At 49.1% G+C, this 22,679-nt stretch overlaps 8 protein-coding genes across 8 annotated transcripts; 6 read left to right on the plus strand and 2 right to left on the minus strand.

Moving 5' to 3' along the window:
- Positions 1–1,282: 1,282 nt before the first annotated feature.
- Positions 1,283–2,818, plus strand: BDV27DRAFT_60921 (DUF3712 domain-containing protein). Its single transcript, XM_032077082.1, has 5 exons — positions 1,283–1,343; positions 1,410–1,639; positions 1,706–2,121; positions 2,181–2,302; positions 2,369–2,818. The coding sequence occupies exons 2-5, from the start codon at positions 1,479–1,481 to the stop codon at positions 2,675–2,677; spliced, it is 1,008 nt and encodes a 335-aa protein (XP_031921975.1). The 5' UTR covers positions 1,283–1,343; positions 1,410–1,478; the 3' UTR covers positions 2,678–2,818.
- A 1,280-nt stretch (positions 2,819–4,098) lies between these two features.
- BDV27DRAFT_136952 (asparaginase ahrA) lies at positions 4,099–6,218 on the plus strand. Its single transcript, XM_032068881.1, has 3 exons — positions 4,099–4,887; positions 4,958–5,658; positions 5,763–6,218. The coding sequence occupies exons 1-3, from the start codon at positions 4,710–4,712 to the stop codon at positions 6,018–6,020; spliced, it is 1,137 nt and encodes a 378-aa protein (XP_031921976.1). The 5' UTR covers positions 4,099–4,709; the 3' UTR covers positions 6,021–6,218.
- A 382-nt stretch (positions 6,219–6,600) lies between these two features.
- BDV27DRAFT_136953 (glycoside hydrolase family 18 protein) lies at positions 6,601–8,573 on the minus strand. Its single transcript, XM_032068882.1, has 4 exons — positions 7,889–8,573; positions 7,761–7,785; positions 7,421–7,655; positions 6,601–7,361 (listed from the first exon to the last, which is right to left on the minus strand). The coding sequence occupies exons 1-4, from the start codon at positions 8,074–8,076 to the stop codon at positions 6,700–6,702; spliced, it is 1,110 nt and encodes a 369-aa protein (XP_031921977.1). The 5' UTR covers positions 8,077–8,573; the 3' UTR covers positions 6,601–6,699.
- A 3,305-nt stretch (positions 8,574–11,878) lies between these two features.
- Positions 11,879–13,226, plus strand: yth1 (cleavage polyadenylation factor RNA-binding subunit YTH1). The gene has a single exon (XM_032068883.1). It carries the CDS (start codon positions 12,143–12,145, stop codon positions 12,908–12,910), a length of 768 nt encoding a protein of 255 aa, XP_031921978.1. The 5' UTR covers positions 11,879–12,142; the 3' UTR covers positions 12,911–13,226.
- Positions 13,227–13,687: 461 nt separating this feature from the next.
- On the plus strand, positions 13,688–14,959 carry pst2 (putative NADH-quinone oxidoreductase Pst2). The gene is made up of 4 exons (XM_032068884.1): positions 13,688–13,847; positions 13,911–13,996; positions 14,055–14,451; positions 14,509–14,959. Exons 1-4 carry the CDS (start codon positions 13,821–13,823, stop codon positions 14,608–14,610), a joined length of 612 nt encoding a protein of 203 aa, XP_031921979.1. The 5' UTR covers positions 13,688–13,820; the 3' UTR covers positions 14,611–14,959.
- A 363-nt stretch (positions 14,960–15,322) lies between these two features.
- Positions 15,323–18,080, plus strand: npl4 (nuclear protein localization protein 4). Its single transcript, XM_032068885.1, has 4 exons — positions 15,323–15,598; positions 15,689–15,819; positions 15,882–17,343; positions 17,403–18,080. Exons 1-4 carry the CDS (start codon positions 15,500–15,502, stop codon positions 17,667–17,669), a joined length of 1,959 nt encoding a protein of 652 aa, XP_031921980.1. The 5' UTR covers positions 15,323–15,499; the 3' UTR covers positions 17,670–18,080.
- Positions 18,081–18,314: 234 nt separating this feature from the next.
- On the minus strand, positions 18,315–19,991 carry BDV27DRAFT_150042 (uncharacterized protein; the record flags this gene model as incomplete). The annotated part of the gene is made up of 2 exons (XM_032071162.1): positions 18,315–19,748; positions 19,818–19,991. The coding sequence occupies 2 exons, from the start codon at positions 19,989–19,991 to the stop codon at positions 18,315–18,317; spliced, it is 1,608 nt and encodes a 535-aa protein (XP_031921981.1).
- Positions 19,992–20,838: 847 nt separating this feature from the next.
- ppe1 (putative ribosomal protein/carboxylic ester hydrolase (Ppe1)) lies at positions 20,839–22,673 on the plus strand. Its single transcript, XM_032068886.1, has 4 exons — positions 20,839–21,231; positions 21,364–21,851; positions 21,935–22,025; positions 22,114–22,673. Exons 1-4 carry the CDS (start codon positions 21,062–21,064, stop codon positions 22,589–22,591), a joined length of 1,227 nt encoding a protein of 408 aa, XP_031921982.1. The 5' UTR covers positions 20,839–21,061; the 3' UTR covers positions 22,592–22,673.
- The last annotated feature ends 6 nt before the right edge of the window (positions 22,674–22,679 follow it).

Below are 22,679 nucleotides of genomic sequence, written 5' to 3' on the forward strand. Positions count from 1 at the left end.
AAGGAAAAGAAAAGAAAAGAAAACCTGGAGAAAATTGGTTGGTACCTTGCCTTAGGAACTGGAATAGGAGGAAGTCTCTTTAGATTAATGGGGAGATAGGATTGGATGGTGCTGGTTGATGATTTTTAGTTGCGTCGGTCTAGAGGGCAGCTGACAAGCTTTTCCCTCCAATCAGCCTCCACTCAAAGGTGTCGTTCATTTCCCTGTCACTGAAGCTGGAGGAGGGGTCAATTGATTAAAAGAATGCAAGTCGCCACCTCTGTGCAGTGTGCACCCCTGTCCCATAAGAGACGATTGGGTTTGAGGGACCGGAGGAATCACCCAAAGGAGATGGCAGCATGGAAAGAAGATTTTTGCCTCTCCGTCCTACCATGGCGGAAGACATGGGAACTGAGCTGTTGGCTGGCTTTTGGGTTTCTGGCCATTTTTACTAACTACTGTAAGAACTACTAGGTAACTAGTACTACTGAGAGGACTAATACTAGTCTCACTTCGGGTCTCGGCCCCAGTCCAATGACGATCCAATGTCCTGCCAAGCATGGGGAAATTTGGGGAAAGTAGGCGAAGGGCCCGGGGTTGCATTCCATCCGCTTACTCGACTTCTTATTCCCTCCCCCCTCAACCAATCCAACCCATCGCTGATATCGCAATGATTGGAAAGGCATGAGCTTGCAATTCCTGCCTCGGTTGAAGGATGATACTGCTGATCATGAGCAGAACAACGGTAGGACGTATCCCATATCTGTTTCGTGCATGCTGGTGTGTTTCAAGGTAAATCCCCGGAACGCTGCCTCAATTTTTTGTGCGAGTCCGTGTCCTAACTACCCTGGCAGTGGTCCGCCGTCGTGATCTCCACATGGCTTCCCTATTTAGCAATAGCTCAATGATTCTGCATGGGGATCTGGGGCCGACTGGGACCCAAAAGCCCAAGTTCCGCGGTGCTTGACCTGGATTCTTTGAGAAGTACACATGTGAAGATCCGCCACCTCCCGATAGTCTTATAGATAGAGCATAAGCCATCTAACGGCCCTGCCTTCCATGCCCTAATCCGATTTTCTCGTTTTTGGTTTCGGTCGGAGACGTCTTTTGTGCTTGTTGATCACTCTGCCACGTTTCTACCCAACTTACTCTGTGTGCAATTGTGAAGGTATGTCATCGTCATGATTACTCAATGTGGCTTTTATTTCCCTTTGTCCATTTTTTTCCTTTTCTTGTCGTTGTCAAAAGTTTCCGAGAGTATTCTTGACGGTGTCATTAACGATATAATGCCTTCTGTAGCCCCCCCTTCAAGCAAAACAAGTGAGGAAAGTCTCAGCCGGTACTAAACGCGAGAAAAAAACTTGGTATGACCCCTTTCAGCTTCTCCGGTCCTTTTCTCGGGAGGTGCCTCCTAACATGGCGGGTGACAGGGCTGCCTGTGTGACAGGCCTTAGCATCAGTTCAATTCGGTCAACCTCATCGAGGTCCAGCGACGCGAGATGTCGAACGACAAGCCTGAAGTTACTGAGGTAGGCATGGTGACCTCACCCACTGCCACAAAGCCTAGCTTCAAAACTCGCGTGGCGGCCCATTTCAAGAAATGGTGGTGGGCGCACCTCATCGCATTCATTGTAGTCGTGCTCGTCGTGGCCCTTCCGGTGTATGTTCAATCCTTGTAAAAATGGCCTTCTCCAGCGGAGCCCGTCTGACAGCATCGCTCAAATAGGGTATATGTCGGCTATCCGAACATCGCACAGGGCGACATCAACGACTCGAAATTGGAAGTCAAGTCGATGACGATCAGTGAGCCGACACCGAATTCGTTCCATGTGAACCAGGAGCAGGTCATCTGGACGGACAGCATGTATCACCCAACCATCTATAGCTTTAACGCAAGTGTTGGCCTGCTAGGCGCAGCCCCGTTCGGCATCGCGACTATTCCGCAACTCAAAGCGACGGACGGGGTCGAGGTGCATGTAGACCAGCGCCTAGACTTGACTGATGTGTCTGCATTTGGCGACTTCGCCATAGCGGCGATGCAGAATGAATATCTCGGCCTCAATGTTTACGGGAAGCCGGACTTGAAGCAGTCAGGTTTGCACAAGATCAGCGTGACGTATAACCACACCGCTACTATGAAGGGTACGCCTGCAGATAAACGTTCTCATTGCTTTAGCCATACTCAACTAACCGCATGAAAGGCCTTAACAAGCTAAAGGGATTCTCGCTGTCTGGCATGCATCTTACCACGAAGGCATCCGACGGAACGAACACTGAAGGACAGGTTCTGATCCCCAACCCGTCGGTGATGACGATCAACTTGGTATGTACTATGATTTGATTTCCTCCGTTCTTCTTGTACGCAGAACCCGCGAACTAATGGCTGCAGGGCAATGTGACCCTTGATCTCTCCGTGAATGGAACCGCCATTGGCACATCGTACATCCAGGATCTGGTATTGAAACCTGGTGATAATAAATTTTCCATGAGAGCCAAAGTGGACCAACTGGCCATCATTGGTATGATGTCGAAATATCCAGGTACGGTTGTCCCCGTGGATATCACGGGCTCCGAGACCAACTCGAGCGTGTACGATGGCCAGGCTCTTCCATACTTCTCGAGGGCTTTGGCATCGAACAAGCTACGGGTTGATCTGAACATTACCGAGGTGGTTGGTTCGAGTGCGGGTTCGAGCTAAAAGGGCATCGCCATGTATATTCTGCTGACCATCACCCGTTTTGGTCATTGCGACTACACTTTTACTGTTCCATTTGTCTTACTTGTGTCTTGGAGCCCTACAGTTGTGCCGATGACGTCTTTAATTGTTCTTGATACCATTCTAATGTAACCGCGATGATCCGACTGCTTGATGATGGGAGGGTGGTCCGGATTGATTTATTCTTCACGTTTCTTCATATCTCATCAGAACAGCATTTGAGTAGCTACACGTGTATATCACTCAACGCTGAGACTCCCTTGCTCAGTGGCTGTTTCTTGTTATAATAGTGCTCGCTACATATACAAACCAATCATATTTGGGAGCAGTTTGACCAGACGCAAAGTCTGTTTGGTTACCCATTTTATATCCATTAGACTTGTTTTGGTTTTTGATTTTTTTCTTCAAACGGCCAGAATGTCGAATAACTTTTGAGACTTCACCTCGGCGAGGCCGGCATTTTCAATAACAATATCAATACAAGTCAATCACACTGGGTGTGGTACAACCTTGTGGTAAAGTATGGTTAAATCCAATGGTTCATTGATTAAAGTTCCCGCACCGAGCTTGTAGTACCGTCGATCGCCCCCTTAAGATGATCCAATGGATTGGGGGAGGTGTTACTTAAACCAGCACCAAGGTCTAGACCAGCCGTCGACTCTCAAAATCAAATAGTCAGAAAAAAAAAAAAAACCTATCGTCGTCCCCGAGTCCCGGGGTTTCGGCCTGTCCGATGGACAGTATCTACTACTTGGAAGTAGTTACATCCGGTAGCATATCGACGGTGTCATCTCCTCCACGTGTAACTTTATTCGAGGGGGATGGCCAAACGTGGAAATAGTCGGGGCAATGGTTGACTTGGTTGCTGCCTTGGTATAGCAGATAATATCCACTGGAAGAACGTGCCTCTTGGCTTTGTCCGCTTCGAGGGTGGTCAAGTAGATTGCTCTGGGTCGTCGAGTTGTACTCTTGATACTGAGTAATATATATTGTTATTATTATTTATTTATTTTTTTTCACTTTTTAGGTTTCGGTAGCCATGCCGGGTGTTGGCATCGGGTTTATATGAAGATTGTCATAGTTAGCAGTGCTATTTGCTACAGATTCGAATCCTGCAGTGCTGGAATGACGTCGGTAACCGCTACACAGCCTCAATAATCCGTTGATATTGAGCATCAGGATAAGGGTAATCGTCGGAATGCGTCGAAGGAGGTTCCTATCGGCTCCCCGCCGAGATAAGGACAAGCACTTGGCGATCCACTCGATAAATCAACATTGTTCTTACAACTTGCTACGACTAATAGCCGACGATGGAGTGACCTTATCGCAGGATGTGACCAATTGAACGTATTCCCCAGGGTGAACTTGAATTCTTCAACTAGCTCAAGACAAATACCGTGAACAGCACGAGGTTAAGAGGCCGACATGCCCCGAAAGATGATATCGGATCTTATCAGACGGCGATATTAACATATCATATTGATTGGCGAAGATCACTGGATCCAATTACCTAAATATTTTCCGGAGTTACCCCAACAAGAGCCATGCCCTGATGGATATGCGCTGATCCCACCCTTCTCTCCCCCTAAATCAACTATGCAGTTGGAGTATGTCTCTCGCATCACGATCCTCGCATGCTTCAAAGACAGATGCCAAGACGAATTGGAGTTTCTCCAAGACCTTGGTGCCTGGATTGGCTCCATTGATATGCGATTCTCATTACGTGAAATGCCTCATCTATGGGAAACCACTTTCGCTGTGATCTTCTTACTGCGCCACTTATCTGGCGTAGACAACCATGTATCGAATGCGTGGGTTTCTCCACGATAAGGCAACTATCACCAATAATTCTTTCTTGGTAGACGACGGGGAATAAATCGGCCAACGCGTGTGAAAGGGCCGGACTTGGACGCACTATATAACTGACAGGTCTTCCAAAAATGTTGGTTCTGTTCTCCAGAGCAAGCTCAACTTTCAATTCCCTCTTCAAAGCTCTGAGCAACCAAGCAGCAGGATGGGTCTCACTTTCAAAGCTCTTGCCGTGTCGGCCTTGGCTGCTATCAGCCATGCTTCGCCTCTCCTGTATCCTCGAGCCACGGACTCGAACATCACCTATGTGTTCACCAACCCCAATGGTCTGAATTTCACGCAGATGAACACCACCCTGCCAAACGTCACCATCTTCGCGACAGGTGCACACTCCCCTAACCTATCCCACAAGTCCCCTCTCCACCGAAACAGAAACTAAACAGAGAAAAACAGGCGGCACAATCGCCGGCTCCAGCGCCGACAACACCGCAACAACGGGCTACAAAGCCGGCGCTGTCGGGATCCAAACGCTGATCGATGCAGTCCCGGAAATGCTGAATGTCGCTAACGTTGCCGGCGTGCAAGTAACCAACGTCGGCAGCCCAGACATCACTTCCGACATTCTCCTGCGCCTCTCCAAACAGATCAACGAGGTCGTCTGTAATGACCCCACCATGGCCGGTGCAGTCGTCACCCACGGCACTGACACGCTCGAAGAATCTGCCTTCTTCCTCGACGCCACGGTCAATTGCCGCAAGCCCGTGGTTATCGTCGGTGCCATGCGTCCGTCAACCGCCATCTCCGCCGATGGCCCCCTCAACCTCCTGCAATCCGTCACCGTTGCCACAAGCCCCCAGGCTCGAGACCGTGGCGCCCTGATCGTCATGAACGACCGCATCGTCTCGGCTTTCTACGCCTCCAAGACGAACGCTAACACCGTCGATACCTTCAAGGCCATCGAAATGGGTAACCTGGGCGAAGTCGTCTCCAACAAACCCTACTTCTTCTACCCTCCGGTCCAGCCAACAGGCAAAACAGAGGTAGATATCCGGAACATCACCTCCATCCCTCGAGTCGACATCCTCTACTCATACGAAGACATGCACAACGACACCCTCTACTCCGCCATCCAAAACGGCGCAAAGGGCATCGTCGTAAGTCTCCTACTCACTCCCACCCTGAATATTAACCCTATCCTTCAAGACCAACCCCGAAATCTCTCCTCCACAACCACCAAAATACTGATACACAGAAACAGATCGCCGGCTCCGGCTCCGGCTCCGTCTCCACCCCCTTCAGCGCCGCCATCGAAGATATCACCACCGAACACAACATCCCCATCGTAGCCAGTACGCGCACCGGAAACGGGGAGGTGCCGTCCTCTGACGAGTCGAGCCAGATCGCAAGCGGGTATTTGAACCCTGCGAAGGCGCGCGTTCTGCTTGGTTTGTTGCTCGCGGAGGGGAAGGGCGTCGAGGAGATGAGAACGGTTTTTGAGCGGATTGGAGTTGCTTGAAATTTTTTTTTTTTTTTTTCTTCTACTGATTGAGTTTGCTTGGTTGGTTTGGGCTCTGGGGTTGAGGGCTGTGTATTATATAGAGATTTGATGGTTATTTTTTCCCCTGGGAGGGGGGTTGTATATAGATTATAGAGTTATGGATGGGATAGATTATAGATTTTATAGAGATTTTGTTGATTTGGGGTTTGGGTGTGGTTTCTGGTTCTCTTTTTTTCTTTACGTATGGGTGTTGAGCTTCCCAATTGGTGCTTTGTTGTTGTGTAGTAATGGTTTGCTTCCATAAAAGAGATAATAACCATTATGGAAACTTTGTACTTCATAATGTTCGTTCCGTATTGTAGTCGCAGAATCAAAGATAAGATACCATTGTATCTGGAGGAAAATTAAGGATCGAACTAGATACTAGTATAGTAATTCTAAGTATATGAAAGCTTATGCGCCAGACGGTCTGATCCGCGACAGGGATTCGGAGCCTACTAGTTCGTAAGAGTAAAAGGTTCATTCAATGCATTTCTTTCATACCTGGTATTCTGACACAGTAATAATAAACACTAGACACGTAGACCACCGCCTTTTTTTTTTTTGTTCCTCGGATTTCTTTTCTGTTGTGGTTGTTGCTTTTTGTTTGGGCTTTTCTTATCTCTCCGCGCTTCGAGTGGGAAATTTCGACAAACCGCTACATCTCATGTAGCGTGTTATACCCTGTCTCGATCAAACTCCGCGGACCGCGTGCATCCCCTCCGATATGCCAATAGAATAATCCTCCCAACTTCGTCTTGGTCGCAAACCTGGCCTTCTGCTGCACGGTCCGCGGCGTATCATAGGTTACGAACCCGCCATCACCACCAGAGCAGTACGCCGCGCCAAGTTTGTCATCATGATGCTCTTTAGCGCCAGGACGGGGCAAATCACTATAATCGAACACGCCATCCTCGCCACCCGTACCAGCATACCGTTGACCGGGTTTCTCGCTACCCAAAAATGACCGGCCGTAGGCAGGGACTCCGAGCAGGATTTTCTTCGGATCGACCCCCTGCGAAAGCACATATTGCACACTAGATTGGCAAGAGACAGCGCCCGGATTCCGAGAAGGACTGTACAATTGCGCATGGTGTCCGCTCTCGTTCGTCCAAGGTCCGGCAAAATCGTACGTCATAAGATTAATCAAATCGAGGTACATAGAAGCCTTAGAGAGATCGATATTCCGGAGAGCCCATTGGCCTGCCGGAAGACACGTTGCTAATACGAATCGCGGCAAAGGCAGTGCTTCCCGCAGCTTTGCTAGTAGTCGGACGTAGTCCATGCCTTGCTGTGGGTCGGCGGGGTGTTCCCAGTCAACTGGCAGGGCATTAGTAATATGTCCATGGTTAGTTGAGGAAGAAGGAGTTGATGCATACTGTCGAGGCCGTCCAGGCCGAATTGATCTACCAGCGCTCTGGCCGTGCGGACAAATGTCTCAGTGCGCGATTGACTCCGCGCCACGAGAGCGAAGTTCTCGCTTCCCTTGCCGCCTCCGCCGACGGAAAGAATGACTTTCATCTTGGGGTATTGCGGTTTTAGTTGCGTGAAGGCCCGGAGACAGCCCTGCGTGCCATCCACGGGCATTTGCGAATCGGCCCATTCATCGCTTAACTATACATTTAGATCTGCGGTTAGCGTGGGATCTTTCTGATGATGAAGAAATTTTTATCTTTTTAAAAGGAAACTAAGTAAAGGAAAATCGGGTGGGAGATCCACATATACGGTGCCGTCTTCTTTGACCCTAAAACAAACAAAACGTCTTGGTTAACATCTGTACTTTTGTATATGTATGTACCCGGGCCAAGGGATTGGGGTTCCCTCGGTCTGATGTATGGCTGTACTACCAAGCAAATGCGTAGAAGATATGAGAGACAAATCCCAGTCTGAGCGATGAAGGAGGTTGTTTTCGGTATATCCGCCAATTGGGATAATAAGCTGCGTTCATGTAGTATGGAACCTCATACGAGCTGTTGCTGGAGCGTTCCGCCGCTTTGCGACGCCAGTGGGGGAAAAGACCGCCGGACAATGGCATGATGGTAGCATACACTCAAGATGAGGGATTTGAGAGGAAGGAGATGTTGTAAAGAGAAGATAGCGGATTTGGAGAGAATGGACGAAAAGAAAAATAATTAGAAAATTAAAAGAAGGCCCACAAGCACCAACAATCATGAAAAAATAAAGTGTGCGAAAAGCAACTTCCCTATTAAGGACAATGTCACGTGTGGGGGATGTTTCTTTGCTTTGGTGCGGTTGAAATGGTTCTTTCTTAGTTCGTGATCTACTCGTATTGTGCTGGGGTGATTTTTTTAAAAAAAGAACAGACAAGGGAAAGAGAAAGCGAAGCCCCTCCCCCCAAAGGTGAGGTATTTTGAGGAGGTGTGAATCAAAGAAGGCAACCAAAGTCAGTGCTCAGCGACTTTCCATGACCGTCGACGACAGAAGAGTGACATAACATCTGCTGCACAATGCACGCTGATTGAGAGACCGTGCATTAAGTCTTTACTTGTAGCCAGTGCTGGAAAATGACGCTTTCACTTTTTCTCTCTCACCCCGAGCCTAAGACTCCATCCCCGGACAATAAGATTCTATTTATCCTTCTATTGCAGGGTTGCAAGAGGACCGTGTCAATCTGGGCCTCTGACGGTACCATGCTCATTCGTGGACCAGCCACAAGGTCAGAAACATATCGAAAGGGACTTTCGATCGGCAGCAGCTTCCAGAGGGTCTAAAATCCCGGATTACGCTCACCCCACCTTTCGGTGTCTGTTCCGTCGACTGATAGTCATTGGGTGCCCCGGAAGCTTCATAGGTGAAGTACTAGGCAAAGCACGCGGGTTTGGAAGTGCTGAGAAGACCGTTCCGGGGCTTTTCGATGAAGATCTGCCCACGAGTCCAGTAGCAACGGATTAACCCCCAACCTCATTGTAAGATTTGGGTGGATCAGTGGCAGAGGGCTGCGCGTTGCGGGCTGACTTGGTAATGGTATAGTATAAGACGGGGAACCACCACGACCTTAGGTAAGATCAGTTATGCAAATGCCATAATAACAATATCACTGGTGCTGGGATGGAACTCTTTCAGATGTTTCATAAATAATGAGCACTGTCGATCGATTAAGTGGGCTTCAACTGGGGCAAGGGAGGAAAATAATAGTTTTTTTCTTTTATCCTTATTTATTTATCTATTATTATTATTATTATTATTTTTTTTTTTTTTGATTGCTTTGGGTCTTGGATTTGCTTTTTTTTACCCCATAAGGTTTACTTACTTTTTCTTACTCGTTCGAGGCTGTGGAGAGAACTGCAGACTAGTAATTAGTCGCTTTTCCACCCCCGCATGACGGATTGCAAATGATGATGCTCCATGCGTGGATATGACTGGGTCTCTTTGAGCTCAGGGATCACTCATGCATCAATCATCCCAAGCCATGCACCTGACCATTGGGGTGCAGGCGAAAGTCTGACGATGGTTGGAGTGATCGCCGCAAGTTCCTTTTCGGAACCCTAAATGGAAGGCCCGGGCCATAACCTCCGTCCATACCAACCCAACCCATTGTGAGTTGAACCACCAGTTCTATCATAATGCTTCAGAACTAATGATGTCCGTATGTATTTATATATCGTACAACAACAATGGATTGTCCACAATTTTCCGACGTGTTACACACGGAACATCAACGCCAGAGTCAGACCCGCCAGGCAGACCATGTGACGTTGTGACTTCCTAGGATGTCTCGTATGCAGGGGCAGCAACACCGGTGTTTACGTCTGCAGCCATGCCGTAACCCCCAAGGCCAGATCTGCAATCCTCTTTCTTCTTTCTCTTTTCTCTGGTAACGTTTCTTTTCCTTTTACCCCTTAGACTAGGACCTAGGTAGTCGGTTGTCGTACTCCCGCTATTGAACCTAAACCGGGTAATCTTTTGCGTGACGTCGAAATGATTGGGTCTAATTCGCTTAAGAATCTTGAGGTATACCTCGAGGATCCATGTCCGATCGGAAACATTTACGAAGTATTGCTAATTCAGCTAGTAGACTCCCTGAATTCTCAGCTGCTAAGGCTCCAAGGCGCTAAGTATGCACGTGATTGCACGATCAACTATACACACAAGGTTTATACCTGATATGGTTTAAACTCTCCCCAGATGTTCGAGAGATTAGTTGTATTGCGATCTGGTTCAGGTTTCATTATACGTCCTGAGTTTCATATTCGGAAGACCTAATGACTAACTACGGCAACGGCAGATCTCTGGAGGAATAAGTGGGTAGGTTGAGATTGGGCTGGTCCAAATGGGAACTCAGAGGAAGAACTATGGATCGGAAGTAGAATGTAGAGCCGTAGAACCTGATATACTATAGATTTTTAGGCTACTTTAGACCCTCGTCTCTTCGAAGACCTCCCAAGAGAGAAATAATAAATATTGTCTCCTCCTCTCTTTCTCTTGCTCTCCTTTACATTTTCTCCCTAGGTTCAAACCGTTGCCTCGACCCAGCTGGCTATTTAGCAAATTGACAGTCGCTAAACCGAGGGTATTTCAGTTTCTCACTTATACAGTTGGATCGGACCTTACTCTGTCCTGGGATTACTAGTCTTGTTGGAGCCTAGCCAGGCACCAAAGGCAGGACAGCGTCTATATAATATATTTTGGTTATGGCCCTTTGGCTTTTCCACAGCCCCATTTTGATTACCTCACTGATTTAGTATCCCGTGAAAACCTCTCTATCTGCTGAACCATTCTGATAGAATGCGTGCTCACCAGCTTGCGAGAATATCCAAGGGATGGGCATACTGCCCATGTGGGTGTATGGATGTTGGCCAGATAACTGACTGAACGCCCCTACAGTATCTTTACCAAATAACTATAGAAAGTGGATGGTGATCAAGACACTCAGCGTCAATATGATAATACAGCCGAGGGCCCGTCGACAGGCCCAATGCCGCTACTTCACGTGTGGCAGAATTTATGTCGCTTTTCTCTTCGAACCATAGGCATGATGCTGGCCATCCTACTAGAGGTGGAGCTGTGAGAGGCATATCGAGAGTGCCGTTCGAGCAGATGGAAAGTTCCCGTTACATTCCCGCTGTTTATGCATCCCATATGATGCTCAGCCGAAGGCAGTGAAATTGGCCTAATTAAGTATATCAACCCCACCTGCGTTCATAGGGGAGAGAAGTGGCCCATTTTCGGATCTAGACATCTTTAGTGGTCTTGATAGCGTCTCGAATGGTTGCAACGAACTGCAACGAACAAGTATAGGGAGAGACTGGAGCAGGGAAAACCCACCCGGCAATAAGGATGTACACGAACGCAATTGAATTGGGGGAAAATGAAAGAAATAACTATCTATCGGAGAGGACACTCGCATGCTATGCGATACACTAGTAAGACAAAGATATGATGATATCTCAAGTCGAGAGAAAGCTGCCCAAACTGGACCTTGCAAATCATTGAGGAAGAAAAGATAGCTCGTGGTCCGACAATGAAGAGATTCAATTGGTAGCTGACCTGTTTTTTTCAGATGGCTCGCAGAACAGTATGCATCAGCATCGACGAGTCCGGGGATGCGAGAGATATGATTAGTAATATTAATGTCTGGGACAAGTGACAGTTGTCTGGACACTGAAGACTCCTCTCCAGCTATCCACTCTAGAAAGATCCGGCTTCTACTTAACTGCCCAGCCCTGAGCAATGTTTATGCGGGGCATCATGGAATCATCCATGGTAGCTGATGGTCACGTGGGATGTTCTCATGATTGGTCGATTGAAGATTAATCCATATGTTTGCCACCGCCTTCCATTTTTATCTCACGCCTTTTTCCACCACCAAGCTGTTTCTTGACGTTGAGCAGAATCTCTCCTGTATCCTGGGTTTGACCACCACTGCATTGACCTATTACCAGCCATTATCCTCGAAATATCTCACCGAGTTACGCAGTTCATAAAACCCCTTGCTTACAGATTTGGACGAGCTCCAGCGCCGAATTGTATTCGAACTCTGCGGCCGCGAGCCTTCTAGCTCGTAATCATTCGTTGCCTTTATAACCAAAATAGCCACATATCCTTTTCTTCCCTCCATTTTGGTACGACACGACACAACCATGTCCGCAGAAGTTAGTCACGCCGCATCACAAATCTTGGCTTCCGGTAGCGAGCGCGACCCAAGCTACAACGATTTCTCCTTCACCCCCTTCTTGCGCAATAGCTTTGGCTTCGGACTTGCCTGTGATGTACCTGTCTGCAAGGCATACAGTGAAGGCCATTGTCCCTTAGGGCCTGCCTGCCCCGATCGACATCCGACCCCATCACGAGTGACGACGTCCACGACTACCGCTTCCGGATTGGCACCGTCTACGACGCACGGGTCACTCGTCTGCAAGCACTTCCTCAAGGGGCTGTGCAAAAAAGGCCTCAAATGTGAATATCTCCATGAATACAACCTTCGCCGGATGCCAGAGTGCCAGTCCTTTTCGCGGTCAGGTTACTGTCCGAATGGTGACGACTGTTTGTATCAGCACGTGCGGGAGCAGGCTCGATTACCGCCGTGCGAACACTACGATCGGGGGTTTTGCCCGTTGGGACCGCTATGTGCTAAACGTCATGTGCGCCGACGTTTGTGTCAGTACTACCTGGCAGGGTTCTGCCCGGAAGGCAAGGGTTGCGCGGACGCTCATGCCCGGTGGATTGAGAACCTGCCCAAGCCGTCAATTAGGGTGGAGAAGACTGAGGAGGAATTGGAGCGAGAGAGGATTTTAATCCGGGAGGAACAGGAAAGAGAAAAGGAACGAGAACGAGAATGGAGGAGTGAGCGGGGACGCGGGGGTGGATTCATGCGTGGTCGTTTTAGAGGCCGGGGACGGGGGCTATAAGCGGGGACATGTCCTGTGGGAGTTTTGGATAGGAGAGAAGAGAAGGTTATTTGTTCGTGGTGGATTTAAGCTTATTACTAGAACGTTTGAGATACCCAAGTTCAGGCATTGACAATCTATCCGTATGTACTCTGTATGATCTAGTGAACTATAATAGCGGTTGCTATAGGGTATAACACAAAGAGAACAATGCCGTGGCCTGTCATTGTATCTGATTCCGTGTAACACAGTCCAGCCACAGATCGGACTCTCGATTAAGGTGACATGGCGTCGTTGTACCTTCCGGAGAGTGGATGACATCACGACAGCGAGGCCAGTGCGTTGCTAAATATCCCAATCCCAGTCACATTAGGTAGTATGTACCTAGTAGTAGATAGATTCCTCATCAAAACGGAATTGAAGCGCAGAGGATTGTAATCTTCAGTCACCCGGGTTAACAATCATTCTCTACTATCTGAATAAGAGATCATTCAGCAAGGTTCTGTTCGGGATCGAACGTTCTGGGAGCGGGAAAGGGGGACCATTTGCTAATCATCAGTAAGACTCAGCTAAGTCGCCATCCCCGCTGATGATTGGCCTAGGAGGTGCCGGTGGAGCGATGGAGATTTGGCTGGATCCCCGGCAAACCCCACAGTCTCCCTTCTAGAACCAATCATCCGACGCTTCTCTCGAAGCTAATGGATTCTGTAATCGATTACGGATCTTTTGGCAAGCTTGTTGAATTCTGGTGTTGAGCTCCTCGAATGGAGGGGTAGCCCCGACCCCTCGTGGTCGACTGTGGACTCGCATATATAAGAGTTCTCGCCTTGTCCGGCCGATACTTCAATTCTCCATCCATCTCCCTATTTAAACTTCCTCAAAGAGAAAAACTCCCCCTTCTCCATTAAAACTAAAACCATTTACCGTCGCCATGGCTCCCAAGATTGCTATCGTTTACGTATGTAACTTTAATCTTCCTGCTTGTCTTCTTACTTTGCACACAATGGCTAATAAACGGTAGTACTCTATGTACGGCCACATCGCCACCCTGGCCGAGGCCGAAAAGAAGGGTATTGAATCTGCTGGCGGCCAGGCCGACATCTACCAGTATGTTTACAAGGAAACACCAGCTCTTGAAGCCCAATTGCTAATGGTCTTTTCATAGGATTGCGGAGACCCTGCCTGAGGAGGTCCTTGCTAAGATGCACGCTCCTCCCAAGAAGGACCACCCCATCGCCGACCCTGACAGCCTCAAGAACTACGATGCTGTGCTGTTCGGTATCCCTACTCGCTATGGTAACTTCCCTGCCCAGTGGAAGGCTTTCTGGGACCGCACTGGCGGTATCTGGGCCACCGGTGGCTACTGGGGCAAGTATGCCGGTCTGTTCGTCTCCACTGGCACCTTGGGTGGTGGTCAGGAGTCCACCGCCATTGCTGCCATGAGCACTCTTGCTCACCACGGCTTCATCTACGTTCCTCTCGGCTACAAGACCATGTTCCCCCAGTTGTCCAACCTCCAGGAGATCCACGGTGGTAGCGCTTGGGGTGCTGGTACTTTCGCTGTAAGTTCTGCATCTGTGTCTCGTTGCCTAATCATTCGCTAACATATCCATCTATAGGGTGCCGACGGTTCCCGTCTGCCCACCGCTCTCGAGCTCGAAATCGCTGAGGGCCAGGGTAAGGCTTTCTACGAGCACGTTGCTCGTGTCAACTTCGCTTGACTGTATGGTAGCGAGGAAATTAAGCCTGAGTCGCAGCCTGCCGCTGCACCACAACAACCACAACAAAAAGAACAAACTACAAAGACAGAAGCTTCCAACGCTGCACAGAATGGCCAGCAGAACGAACAGGGTACCCAAAGGGCAAAGAAGGAGAAGGGTGAGGGACCTTGTGGTCTTCCTAAGTGTGTGATTTCCTAATAGGCTCCATTCTATACCCACCTGATCTTTGTGTTTTGTTCATTTTGTTGTTTGTTGCAATGGCGTTTTGTGATGGGTCGATACCTCATTCGGACTTGAGATCTGAAAATGATATACCATACCTGCAAATAGGATAATAAAAGACTTTATGAACCTTTCAATAACGAAGAGTGCATGGCGGTGTAGCTTTTCCCTTAGTGTTTTGGTAGTAAAATGGTGAGGTCGTAAGAAAGTCGAATTGATGATTAGTAGTTTCTACGTAGTATAGCGCTCATATTCCGGTGTTGGGCAATTCTCCAAATATATCTTTAAATTCCTTCCTTATATCAGAGAATCATAGCTAACCTCTAGCATAGTAATTAGCTGGAGTATTGGTGCTCAGATTACGCATCATGATTCATACATGGTTGCCGCAAGTGTGCTCTTGCGGGGTTCTGGTAGCAGGGCGGTAGCCAGCGGCGATGACGATAGAGCTGTTCCGCCTTCTCGCCTTCTCCTCCAACTTGAGCTCTCTTTCACTCTCATTGTGTCTTCAAACCCGCCACTACCGAACTATACCTTATGCTTTCCCATCGTCATGATTCCATGAACTCAGTCAAAATTTTCATATACCCATAGACGGCATTACTCACTACCATACTACCATTCAACTGCCCTACACCTTAACACTGGTCAACACCAAATCCTCCCCATGGCGTCTCGCCCGATCGTTCTGAGATTTGAGAGCCGGAACGGCCAGTTCCGGTTGACTGTCAGCCCACAAGAACTATTTCCCTCGCTCAAACAGAAGGTACTTTTTATTTATTTATTTAGATATCCGTGCCAACCGTGTCCCTTTATTTAACCGGGTGCTACCTGGATGCTAACGATCCCATTGTAGATTTTGGAGCACCTTCCTCCAGATACTGAACCCTCTTCGATAAACCTTTCGAACAAGCCCATAGGTACTGGTGGAGATGAGAGACTTTTGGACACTCTCGATGGTATTGCACTTGGGACTGTCGGTCTAAAGTCAGTTAGCCAATATTGGGCGGTGTCGTTGTTGTTCTTAAACGTGCTAATGCTGGAAGTAGACACGGAGACAAGCTGTACCTTGGCTATCAAGAAAAGCAAAGCTTGCAAGATGGCTCTGCGAATGGTCATACTACGAATGGATCCTCTCGGCGTCTGAATGGAGCCCCTGTTCCGCAAACCGAAACTGTTTCGATTCGCCCCCAGCCTACCTCACCGACCACTATAATCAAAAACCCCTGGGATGTGGTCCAGCAGTCGCCCCTCGACGAAGCGTTAGATAAGAAGGATGGGAAAATAAAGCGCAACCGTGACATGAAAATGTGCAAACATGGTCCCAAGGGCATGTGCGACTATTGCATGCCGCTAGAGCCTTACGACCCCAAGTACCTCGCAGAGAAGAAGATCAAGCACTTGTCGTTTCACTCTTATTTGCGGAAACTCAATGCTGCGACCAACAAAGCCGAGCTCAAGAGCTCCTTCATGCCCCCACTCAGTGAACCATACTACCGAGTAAGACGGGATTGCCCGTCTGGACATCCTTCATGGCCCGAGGGAATCTGTACCAAGTGCCAGCCAAGTGCGATTAGCTTGCAGCCTCAAGAGTTTCGTACGGTAGACCATGTGGAGTTCTCTTCTCCTGATCTGATTAACTCGTTGCTCGATTTTTGGCGTAAATCCGGTGCTCAACGGTTGGGATTCCTCTACGGTACCTACGAAGAGTACACTGAGGTTCCTCTGGGAGTCAAAGCTGTGGTCCAGGCTATCTATGAGCCACCCCAGGTGAATGAGATTGATGGCGTCACGCTTCACGAATGGCACAATGAGAAAGAGGTGGACGAGGTCGCACGCTTGTGTGGCCTTGAGAAAGTCGGTGTCATCTTTACTGACTTGCTAGATGCTGGACAAGGGGACGGCTCGGTTGTTTGCAAGCGGCACATTGATTCATACTTCCTTTCATCCTTAGAGATTACATTTGCAGCGCGGTTACAATCTCAATATCCGAAAGCAACCAAGTGGAGCCGGACTGGTAGATTCGGCTCTAACTTTGTCACCTGTGTTCTCAGTGGAGACGAGGAGGGTGCTATTTCCGTAAGCGCCTACCAGGCGTCGGTTGCGGCAGTTGAGATGGTCAGGGCAGACATTGTTGAGCCGTCTGCGGAGCCCTCGGTCATGCTGGTACAGTCCGAAGAGGATGATTCTGAGAACAAGTCACGGTATATACCCGAAGTCTTCTACCGAAAGATTAACGAGTATGGTGTTAGCGCCCAACAAAACGCGAAACCAGCTTTCCCTGTGGAGTATCTTTTGGTCACTTTAACACACGGATTCCCCACGGAATCCTCGCCGCTTTTTGTTGAAGGTAGTTTCCCAATTGAGAACCGTGAAGTCATCGGCGAAAGCCAAGAGCTTCGTCACGTCGCGAAAAAGCTTGTTTCCCACGGCGACCCTGACAAGGCGATTCGCGCCGTATCCGACTTTCATCTTCTGTGTTTCCTCCACTCTCTGTCCACATTCAGCAAGGTAGGCAAACCCACCATAGACTGACTTGATGATCGCGACAAACATTGACAAAATAACAGGACGAGGAAGCACTCCTCGGCCGCGTTGCGACAAATCATGACCCCGCAGATGGAGTCCAGTTGATAAACACCCCCGGGTGGGCGACGTTGGTCACAATTCTTCAGGAAAGTGGTGAGCGCCCCCCTAAGCGCCCCTGGCTGAGTTCGGCCGATTCTCCACGCGCAGTGCCCCAAGCCGGGAAACGTTTATTCCCCTCAAGGCCTGAATCTCCAAAATCAGAAAGTGAACAGCTTGCTAAGAGGTTCAAGGGAGCTAGTCTAGAGTGACTGGTCGATCCGAGCCGCGTAGCCACATTCCCCGTCGAAACGTCATCCACCCTGCTCCCTTCGATCAAAGCTGTCATGTCATCGGACGTCCTGGCCTAGCGTACGCCGGCTGTGCAACAACGTGCTCGTGCCTTAGAGTATTTGATATGTTCTCCCGACTCCCACCTACCCTATGCATATATTTCGGCTGGTTTAGGTCTTAGATCGTGAGGATGGACATCTTGTGATATAGCTCTCAAAGATATTAGATGGTGCGGACGGAATGAATCTGCGTTACAGAAACAGTTGAGTTCCCAAGCTCGTGCGAACTGCCTCGGGGACGGTTACTGGCTATTCTGTAATAGTCGAATTTCCAAGTTTGTGCGGATTACCTACACTGATCTCGAATGTTAGGTACACCTACAGTTAAGATACCTAGAAACATCGCATTGTGAAGTAGACTATATTATGTGAATTACACCACAATGGACCGTAAGATTTACCCTACCGCATATGAGGGTTCGAAGCAACGCCAACCAGAAAGGGGTAACATAAAAGAATGAACCCAAAATAAATCCAAAAGTGAATAATAACAATATAAAACGAAGAGGCTTGAAGAGGTAGAAAAGAAAAGACACAACAATCCCCAAGCGAAAAAGGGGCAAATTACTTCTTCCCCTTACCCTTGACCATCTGCTTCAATCTTTTCTCCACGATCGACCGGCCCTCAGCCGATCTCCACACCTCATGTGGTGCCCCGCGAACAATATCCCAGTTCTTGAGATTCTTCGTCACTTTCGTCAATTCCTCCTGGGCCTTCCTCCACTTCTCACTCTTGCGGACTTCCACACCAGAACTGATGACTGTCAACGGCGTGTCGGGCATCTGCACATGTCGCGCGGTCTGGATTTCCGAGGCAGTCATGGACTTGGCTACCAGATTCTCCTGCAACTTGGCCCGGATGACCTTAGCGGTTTGATAGGCGCTACGGCCGATGACGCGGTCCTCCCGTGCCCGGCCCTTGAAGATGGCCCCGGCGAGTCGGTCAAGACCTAGAGGAGAGAGTACACCTCGAATCCAGAGGATGAAGCCTCGTCCCGGTGAGCCCAAGCTGTCCAGGTAATCTTCGTGCAGGGTGTCGATGAGCATGATCCCGTCTACCTCGAGGAGATGGCGGCTGGCAAAAATGCGACTGTGGATGCCGCCTACTCCGGCCGAGACCAGGACCCAAGGGCCTTCTTCGCCGGCGAGAGCGAGCGCCTCGGACAGTGAGTCGGCTGCCATGCCGGCGGAGTAAGGGGACGGCGCGTTATCGGACCAGGCGTATCCTGGTCGGTCCCAGTAGCAGTAGCGCTCGATGGAGCCGTTGTGGTACGCATCATCAATGAATGGTTGCAGGGTATGTTCGACTGGTCCGTGATTACCTTCCAAGAGAACTGTGGGAATGCGGTCTCCATTTTCGGTTTTGCGACCTGGGTTGCCGACGCAGTTCAGATGTACTTGGTAATGGTTGCCATTGACGTAGTACTTCTTGCCTGGTGCAGCAAGGGAGGAGTCTTGGATACGGATGATCAACGTTGCGGTGAAGAGAATGGAAACGATAGCGAGGATGACCATAATGATGGTGGCAATCAGTACGGCCAGCCATTCTCGGAGGGGACGACGCGTCTCTTCGCGACCTGTCAGACGTTCTTCCTCTTCCTTTTTGCCCCACGCGACATAGCGATTCTGCCCAATGGCATAGATTGAGATGAACGTCGCCCAGACGACTGAGGCGATGCCCACCCAACCTTCTTCGACACGGATGTGAGCTACGCCCAGTATGATGCACATATCAACTAAGAGGAAGACAAATAGGATCGCGCCGCATATCGTCATTGGCTTCGAAGGTACGGAGAAGAAAAGGAGCGCGATTATCAGGTAGCCGACTGTTAACGAGGTGTAGGCGAAGCTGAAGAAGCCGGACCCCCGGGTATGCATCATGGGCGGGCTGACGAAGATGGAGACAAGTAAGAAGGCCCACCATATAAAGCTTATCACGAGGAAAAGTGAAGAGAGGGCTCGTAGAGCTCGAACGCTCCAGAGGTTGTACGGAGAGACCTTACGTTTTCGAATGTCAGCGGGATAGAGCTTTCGGCTAACCTTTGAAGTAGAGGTTGGTCAACTTACTGCAGGATCATCTGGTCTCAGATAAGCGGTATTATCGTGAGGTAGGAGTCTTGTGCGCTCATCTGGCTCTCGATACTGAGGTTCACGATAGTTTCTGGAAGACCCTTCCTCATCCCTAGTCTGTGATTCCTCCCTATCAGGGTCGTCCTTTTTCTTGTGCCAGAGTGCGACCATTGTGTGCTATACTGGTATAATCTGGGAGGCCTTGATGGTCAATGACAAGGATATATAGCGGCTCACAGAGTGGAGCCTTTGCGTGGAGGAGAAAAGAAAGAGGAAGTAATAATTCGAGTCAAGAGTAATCGAAATGCCGAAATTCCTCAGAGCTGAGGTGACGTCATGGGTAGGACATGCACTCCAGGACTAGCAGGACAAGGGTAAGGTTAGATTTAAGGAAATACTAAGGATCTGCGGGTATAGAGCAATGATGCACCCGCATCCCATGTAAGTGGTAATGTAGGGAGCTGAAGCATTGGAACGGTTGGTGAAGTCATCGATTGCTCATGCCTGCATAACCATGGATTGGCCAGTGTAGAGACCCCAACCAAATAGAGTACATGATCCTCTGGAAATACAATAGGTGGCTTCTCTTCCAATAGTGGGTGGGACGTGAATTCCTTTTGGAATGATACTGGGTGTAAGATGAGAGGGGAAAAGAGAGACTCAAAAGTAGTATGTAAAACAATGGTATAGATGATATTGGGTCATATGACCACTGAGCAACTCCTCATGTCATGTTTCAATTTACTAAAGTATCTAGAAGAGTCTCAGCACTTGGAGCCGAATAATTCACTGAGAAACTGGCTGGTTACTAGAAATTAAGGTATATTGGTTAAACAATCCAGAGGTTCCATTCCAATATTTCCCAACCTCGAGGAGCGTAGTCGCATGACGTCATTGGAGCTAACTTGCCAGCCTCAGGCAGGGACGAACTCCAAAGGTCTCAAACGTAACTAATTCATTGTTCCTATGAAAGGATTTCCAGGCACAGAAATCAATCATTGCCCGGTTTTCGAATAACCTCAGCTTCATTGCTCCTCGAAATAAATCCCCGAGTGACCAATTCCCCCCTACAATTAGATACAATTGATCTTTCCCAGATCATACGGTCCATCCTGCCGATCATCTAAGAAGATCCATTCATCCCACCAGTGCCACCACCCCACATGAGCTCCCGTCCACCCTCCCACCGAAGGAAAACAGTCCCCGATGCATTAGCACCAAACATACCATAACCCACCTCCATGAGCGAACTGCAGAAATCCTTTGCCAAAGCAAAACTGGCCAAGCTCCCTCCCGAGGCCCCACCGTTCTCCATGCATCCACTCCGCGATGAAGACGACTCCGAGTCCGCCTCGTCAACGGGGACCGTGGTTCCCTCGCCCAGTCGGCAGCTGTTTGCTAGGTCTCGAGGGTGAGTGAAACGTACCCTTGTGATATGGAGCTGCTGTGATTGTTACTCTTGACTGTGCGATTTGTGGACTTTTTTATCATTTCTACGTGTGGGGTGGTTTTTCCCATTGTTAGCTATACTGACGCATTTCAGATCCAATTCCACCGAAATATTAAATTGGACCGATTTTTTCACCCAAGAGCTCTTTCTCGTTCAAGAGACAGACTCTGCGCGCATAACACACCATGTATACCTGACTCCTCCTACAAATTCGGGTCCGCTCTTCGTCATGCACCATGGCGCCGGCTCGTCGGGGCTTTCATTTGCAGCCTGCGCAGAGGAGATTCGGAAGATCCTTCCCAAGGCGGGAATCCTTTCTATCGATGCGCGAGACCACGGCCAGACATCTACATCCATGGAAACGGGAAAAGGAAAGGTCGAATTGGACTTAAGCTTGGAGGCGCTCAATCGGGATTTGGTCTTCATTGTCCGTGAGACGCAGTCGAAGATGGGCTGGGAGAGTCTACCTGACATTCTCCTTGTGGGACATAGTCTGGGCGGTGCAGTCATCACGGATGTGGCGAAGAAGGGAGAATTGGGTTCGAAGTTGTTAGCCTATGCTGTTTTGGATGTTGTCGAGGGTATGCCATTCTTGCAGAAGAAACCCGCTACTGGATCGCTGGTTGGCCTAAAATGCATAGAAGCTTGCTAACTGCGGATATAGGTTCGGCAATGGACGCTCTCCAAAGCATGGAAAAGTATCTTTCTACACGGCCCTCTCGATTCCCCTCCCTTGCCTCAGGGATTGAATGGCAGTATGTTTCTATCCGGTCTACATCGCACCCACCTCAAACTTTCCTTGTGTACTGAAGACATAAATATACCATGTACTGATAATATCAGCACTCGCTCCCGCACAATCCGCAACAGAACCTCAGCCCGCGTCTCCGTACCATCCCTCCTTTACGAGGAAACAGCGCCCACCGACCCCTCCAAACCATGGGTATGGCGCACCAACCTCGCCGAAACGAAGCCCTTTTGGGAAAACTGGTTCATCGGTCTGAGTAAGAAGTTCCTTGAAGCGCGTGGCGGAAAGTTACTTCTTCTTGCTGGAACCGATCGCCTGGATAAAGAATTGATGATTGGGCAAATGCAGGGTAAGTATCAGCTGCAGGTATTTCCCGAAGCAGGGCACTTTGTACAGGAAGACCAACCGGCCAAGACGGCTCAAGTGCTGGTAGACTTCTACAAGAGAAATGACAGGAGTGCTTTGGTGCTGCCGCCTAAGGTGGCAGATATGCAGGCCTCGGCGGCTATGAAACAGGGAGCTGGAGCTGTTCCGCCCTTTGAGAGGGGGCAGGGCTCTTTTCATAAACCATAGACGGCGGCTTTTCGTTGTCGATTATGATGTCTATACAGTGTACGAGTGTACAAAGGCCAAAATATAATAAATTATAACTACCCGTAGA

Source organism: Aspergillus caelatus, assembly GCF_009193585.1.
Source record: "Aspergillus caelatus strain CBS 763.97 unplaced genomic scaffold BDV27scaffold_298, whole genome shotgun sequence".
NCBI lineage: Eukaryota > Fungi > Ascomycota > Eurotiomycetes > Eurotiales > Aspergillaceae > Aspergillus > Aspergillus caelatus.

Excerpts from the sequence above, each read along its gene's own strand:
- yth1 (XM_032068883.1), top strand. The coding sequence starts at position 12,143 with ATGTCCGCAGAAGTTAGTCACGCCGCATCACAAATCTTGGCTTCCGGT.
- ppe1 (XM_032068886.1), top strand. The coding sequence starts at position 21,062 with ATGAGCGAACTGCAGAAATCCTTTGCCAAAGCAAAACTGGCCAAGCTC. Across the intron at positions 21,232-21,363 it reads CTGTTTGCTAGGTCTCGAGG|ATCCAATTCCACCGAAATAT; the intron begins GTGAGTGAAACG and ends GACGCATTTCAG. Across the intron at positions 22,026-22,113 it reads GCCTCAGGGATTGAATGGCA|CACTCGCTCCCGCACAATCC; the intron begins GTATGTTTCTAT and ends TGATAATATCAG.
- npl4 (XM_032068885.1), top strand. The coding sequence starts at position 15,500 with ATGGCGTCTCGCCCGATCGTTCTGAGATTTGAGAGCCGGAACGGCCAG. Across the intron at positions 15,820-15,881 it reads CTTGGGACTGTCGGTCTAAA|ACACGGAGACAAGCTGTACC; the intron begins GTCAGTTAGCCA and ends TGCTGGAAGTAG. Across the intron at positions 17,344-17,402 it reads CTCTGTCCACATTCAGCAAG|GACGAGGAAGCACTCCTCGG; the intron begins GTAGGCAAACCC and ends ACAAAATAACAG.
- pst2 (XM_032068884.1), top strand. The coding sequence starts at position 13,821 with ATGGCTCCCAAGATTGCTATCGTTTAC. Across the intron at positions 13,997-14,054 it reads GGCCAGGCCGACATCTACCA|GATTGCGGAGACCCTGCCTG; the intron begins GTATGTTTACAA and ends GTCTTTTCATAG. Across the intron at positions 14,452-14,508 it reads GGGGTGCTGGTACTTTCGCT|GGTGCCGACGGTTCCCGTCT; the intron begins GTAAGTTCTGCA and ends ATCCATCTATAG.
- BDV27DRAFT_136953 (XM_032068882.1), bottom strand. The coding sequence starts at position 8,076 with ATGCCATTGTCCGGCGGTCTTTTCCCCCACTGGCGTCGCAAAGCGGCG. Across the intron at positions 7,656-7,760 it reads AAGAAGACGGCACCGTATAT|TTAAGCGATGAATGGGCCGA; the intron begins GTGGATCTCCCA and ends CTAAATGTATAG. Across the intron at positions 7,362-7,420 it reads CGGCCTGGACGGCCTCGACA|TTGACTGGGAACACCCCGCC; the intron begins GTATGCATCAAC and ends ATGCCCTGCCAG.
- BDV27DRAFT_60921 (XM_032077082.1), top strand. The coding sequence starts at position 1,479 with ATGTCGAACGACAAGCCTGAAGTTACTGAGGTAGGCATGGTGACCTCA. Across the intron at positions 1,640-1,705 it reads CTCGTCGTGGCCCTTCCGGT|GGTATATGTCGGCTATCCGA; the intron begins GTATGTTCAATC and ends TCGCTCAAATAG. Across the intron at positions 2,122-2,180 it reads CCACACCGCTACTATGAAGG|GCCTTAACAAGCTAAAGGGA; the intron begins GTACGCCTGCAG and ends ACCGCATGAAAG.
- BDV27DRAFT_136952 (XM_032068881.1), top strand. The coding sequence starts at position 4,710 with ATGGGTCTCACTTTCAAAGCTCTTGCCGTGTCGGCCTTGGCTGCTATC. Across the intron at positions 4,888-4,957 it reads CGTCACCATCTTCGCGACAG|GCGGCACAATCGCCGGCTCC; the intron begins GTGCACACTCCC and ends AGAGAAAAACAG. Across the intron at positions 5,659-5,762 it reads ACGGCGCAAAGGGCATCGTC|ATCGCCGGCTCCGGCTCCGG; the intron begins GTAAGTCTCCTA and ends ACACAGAAACAG.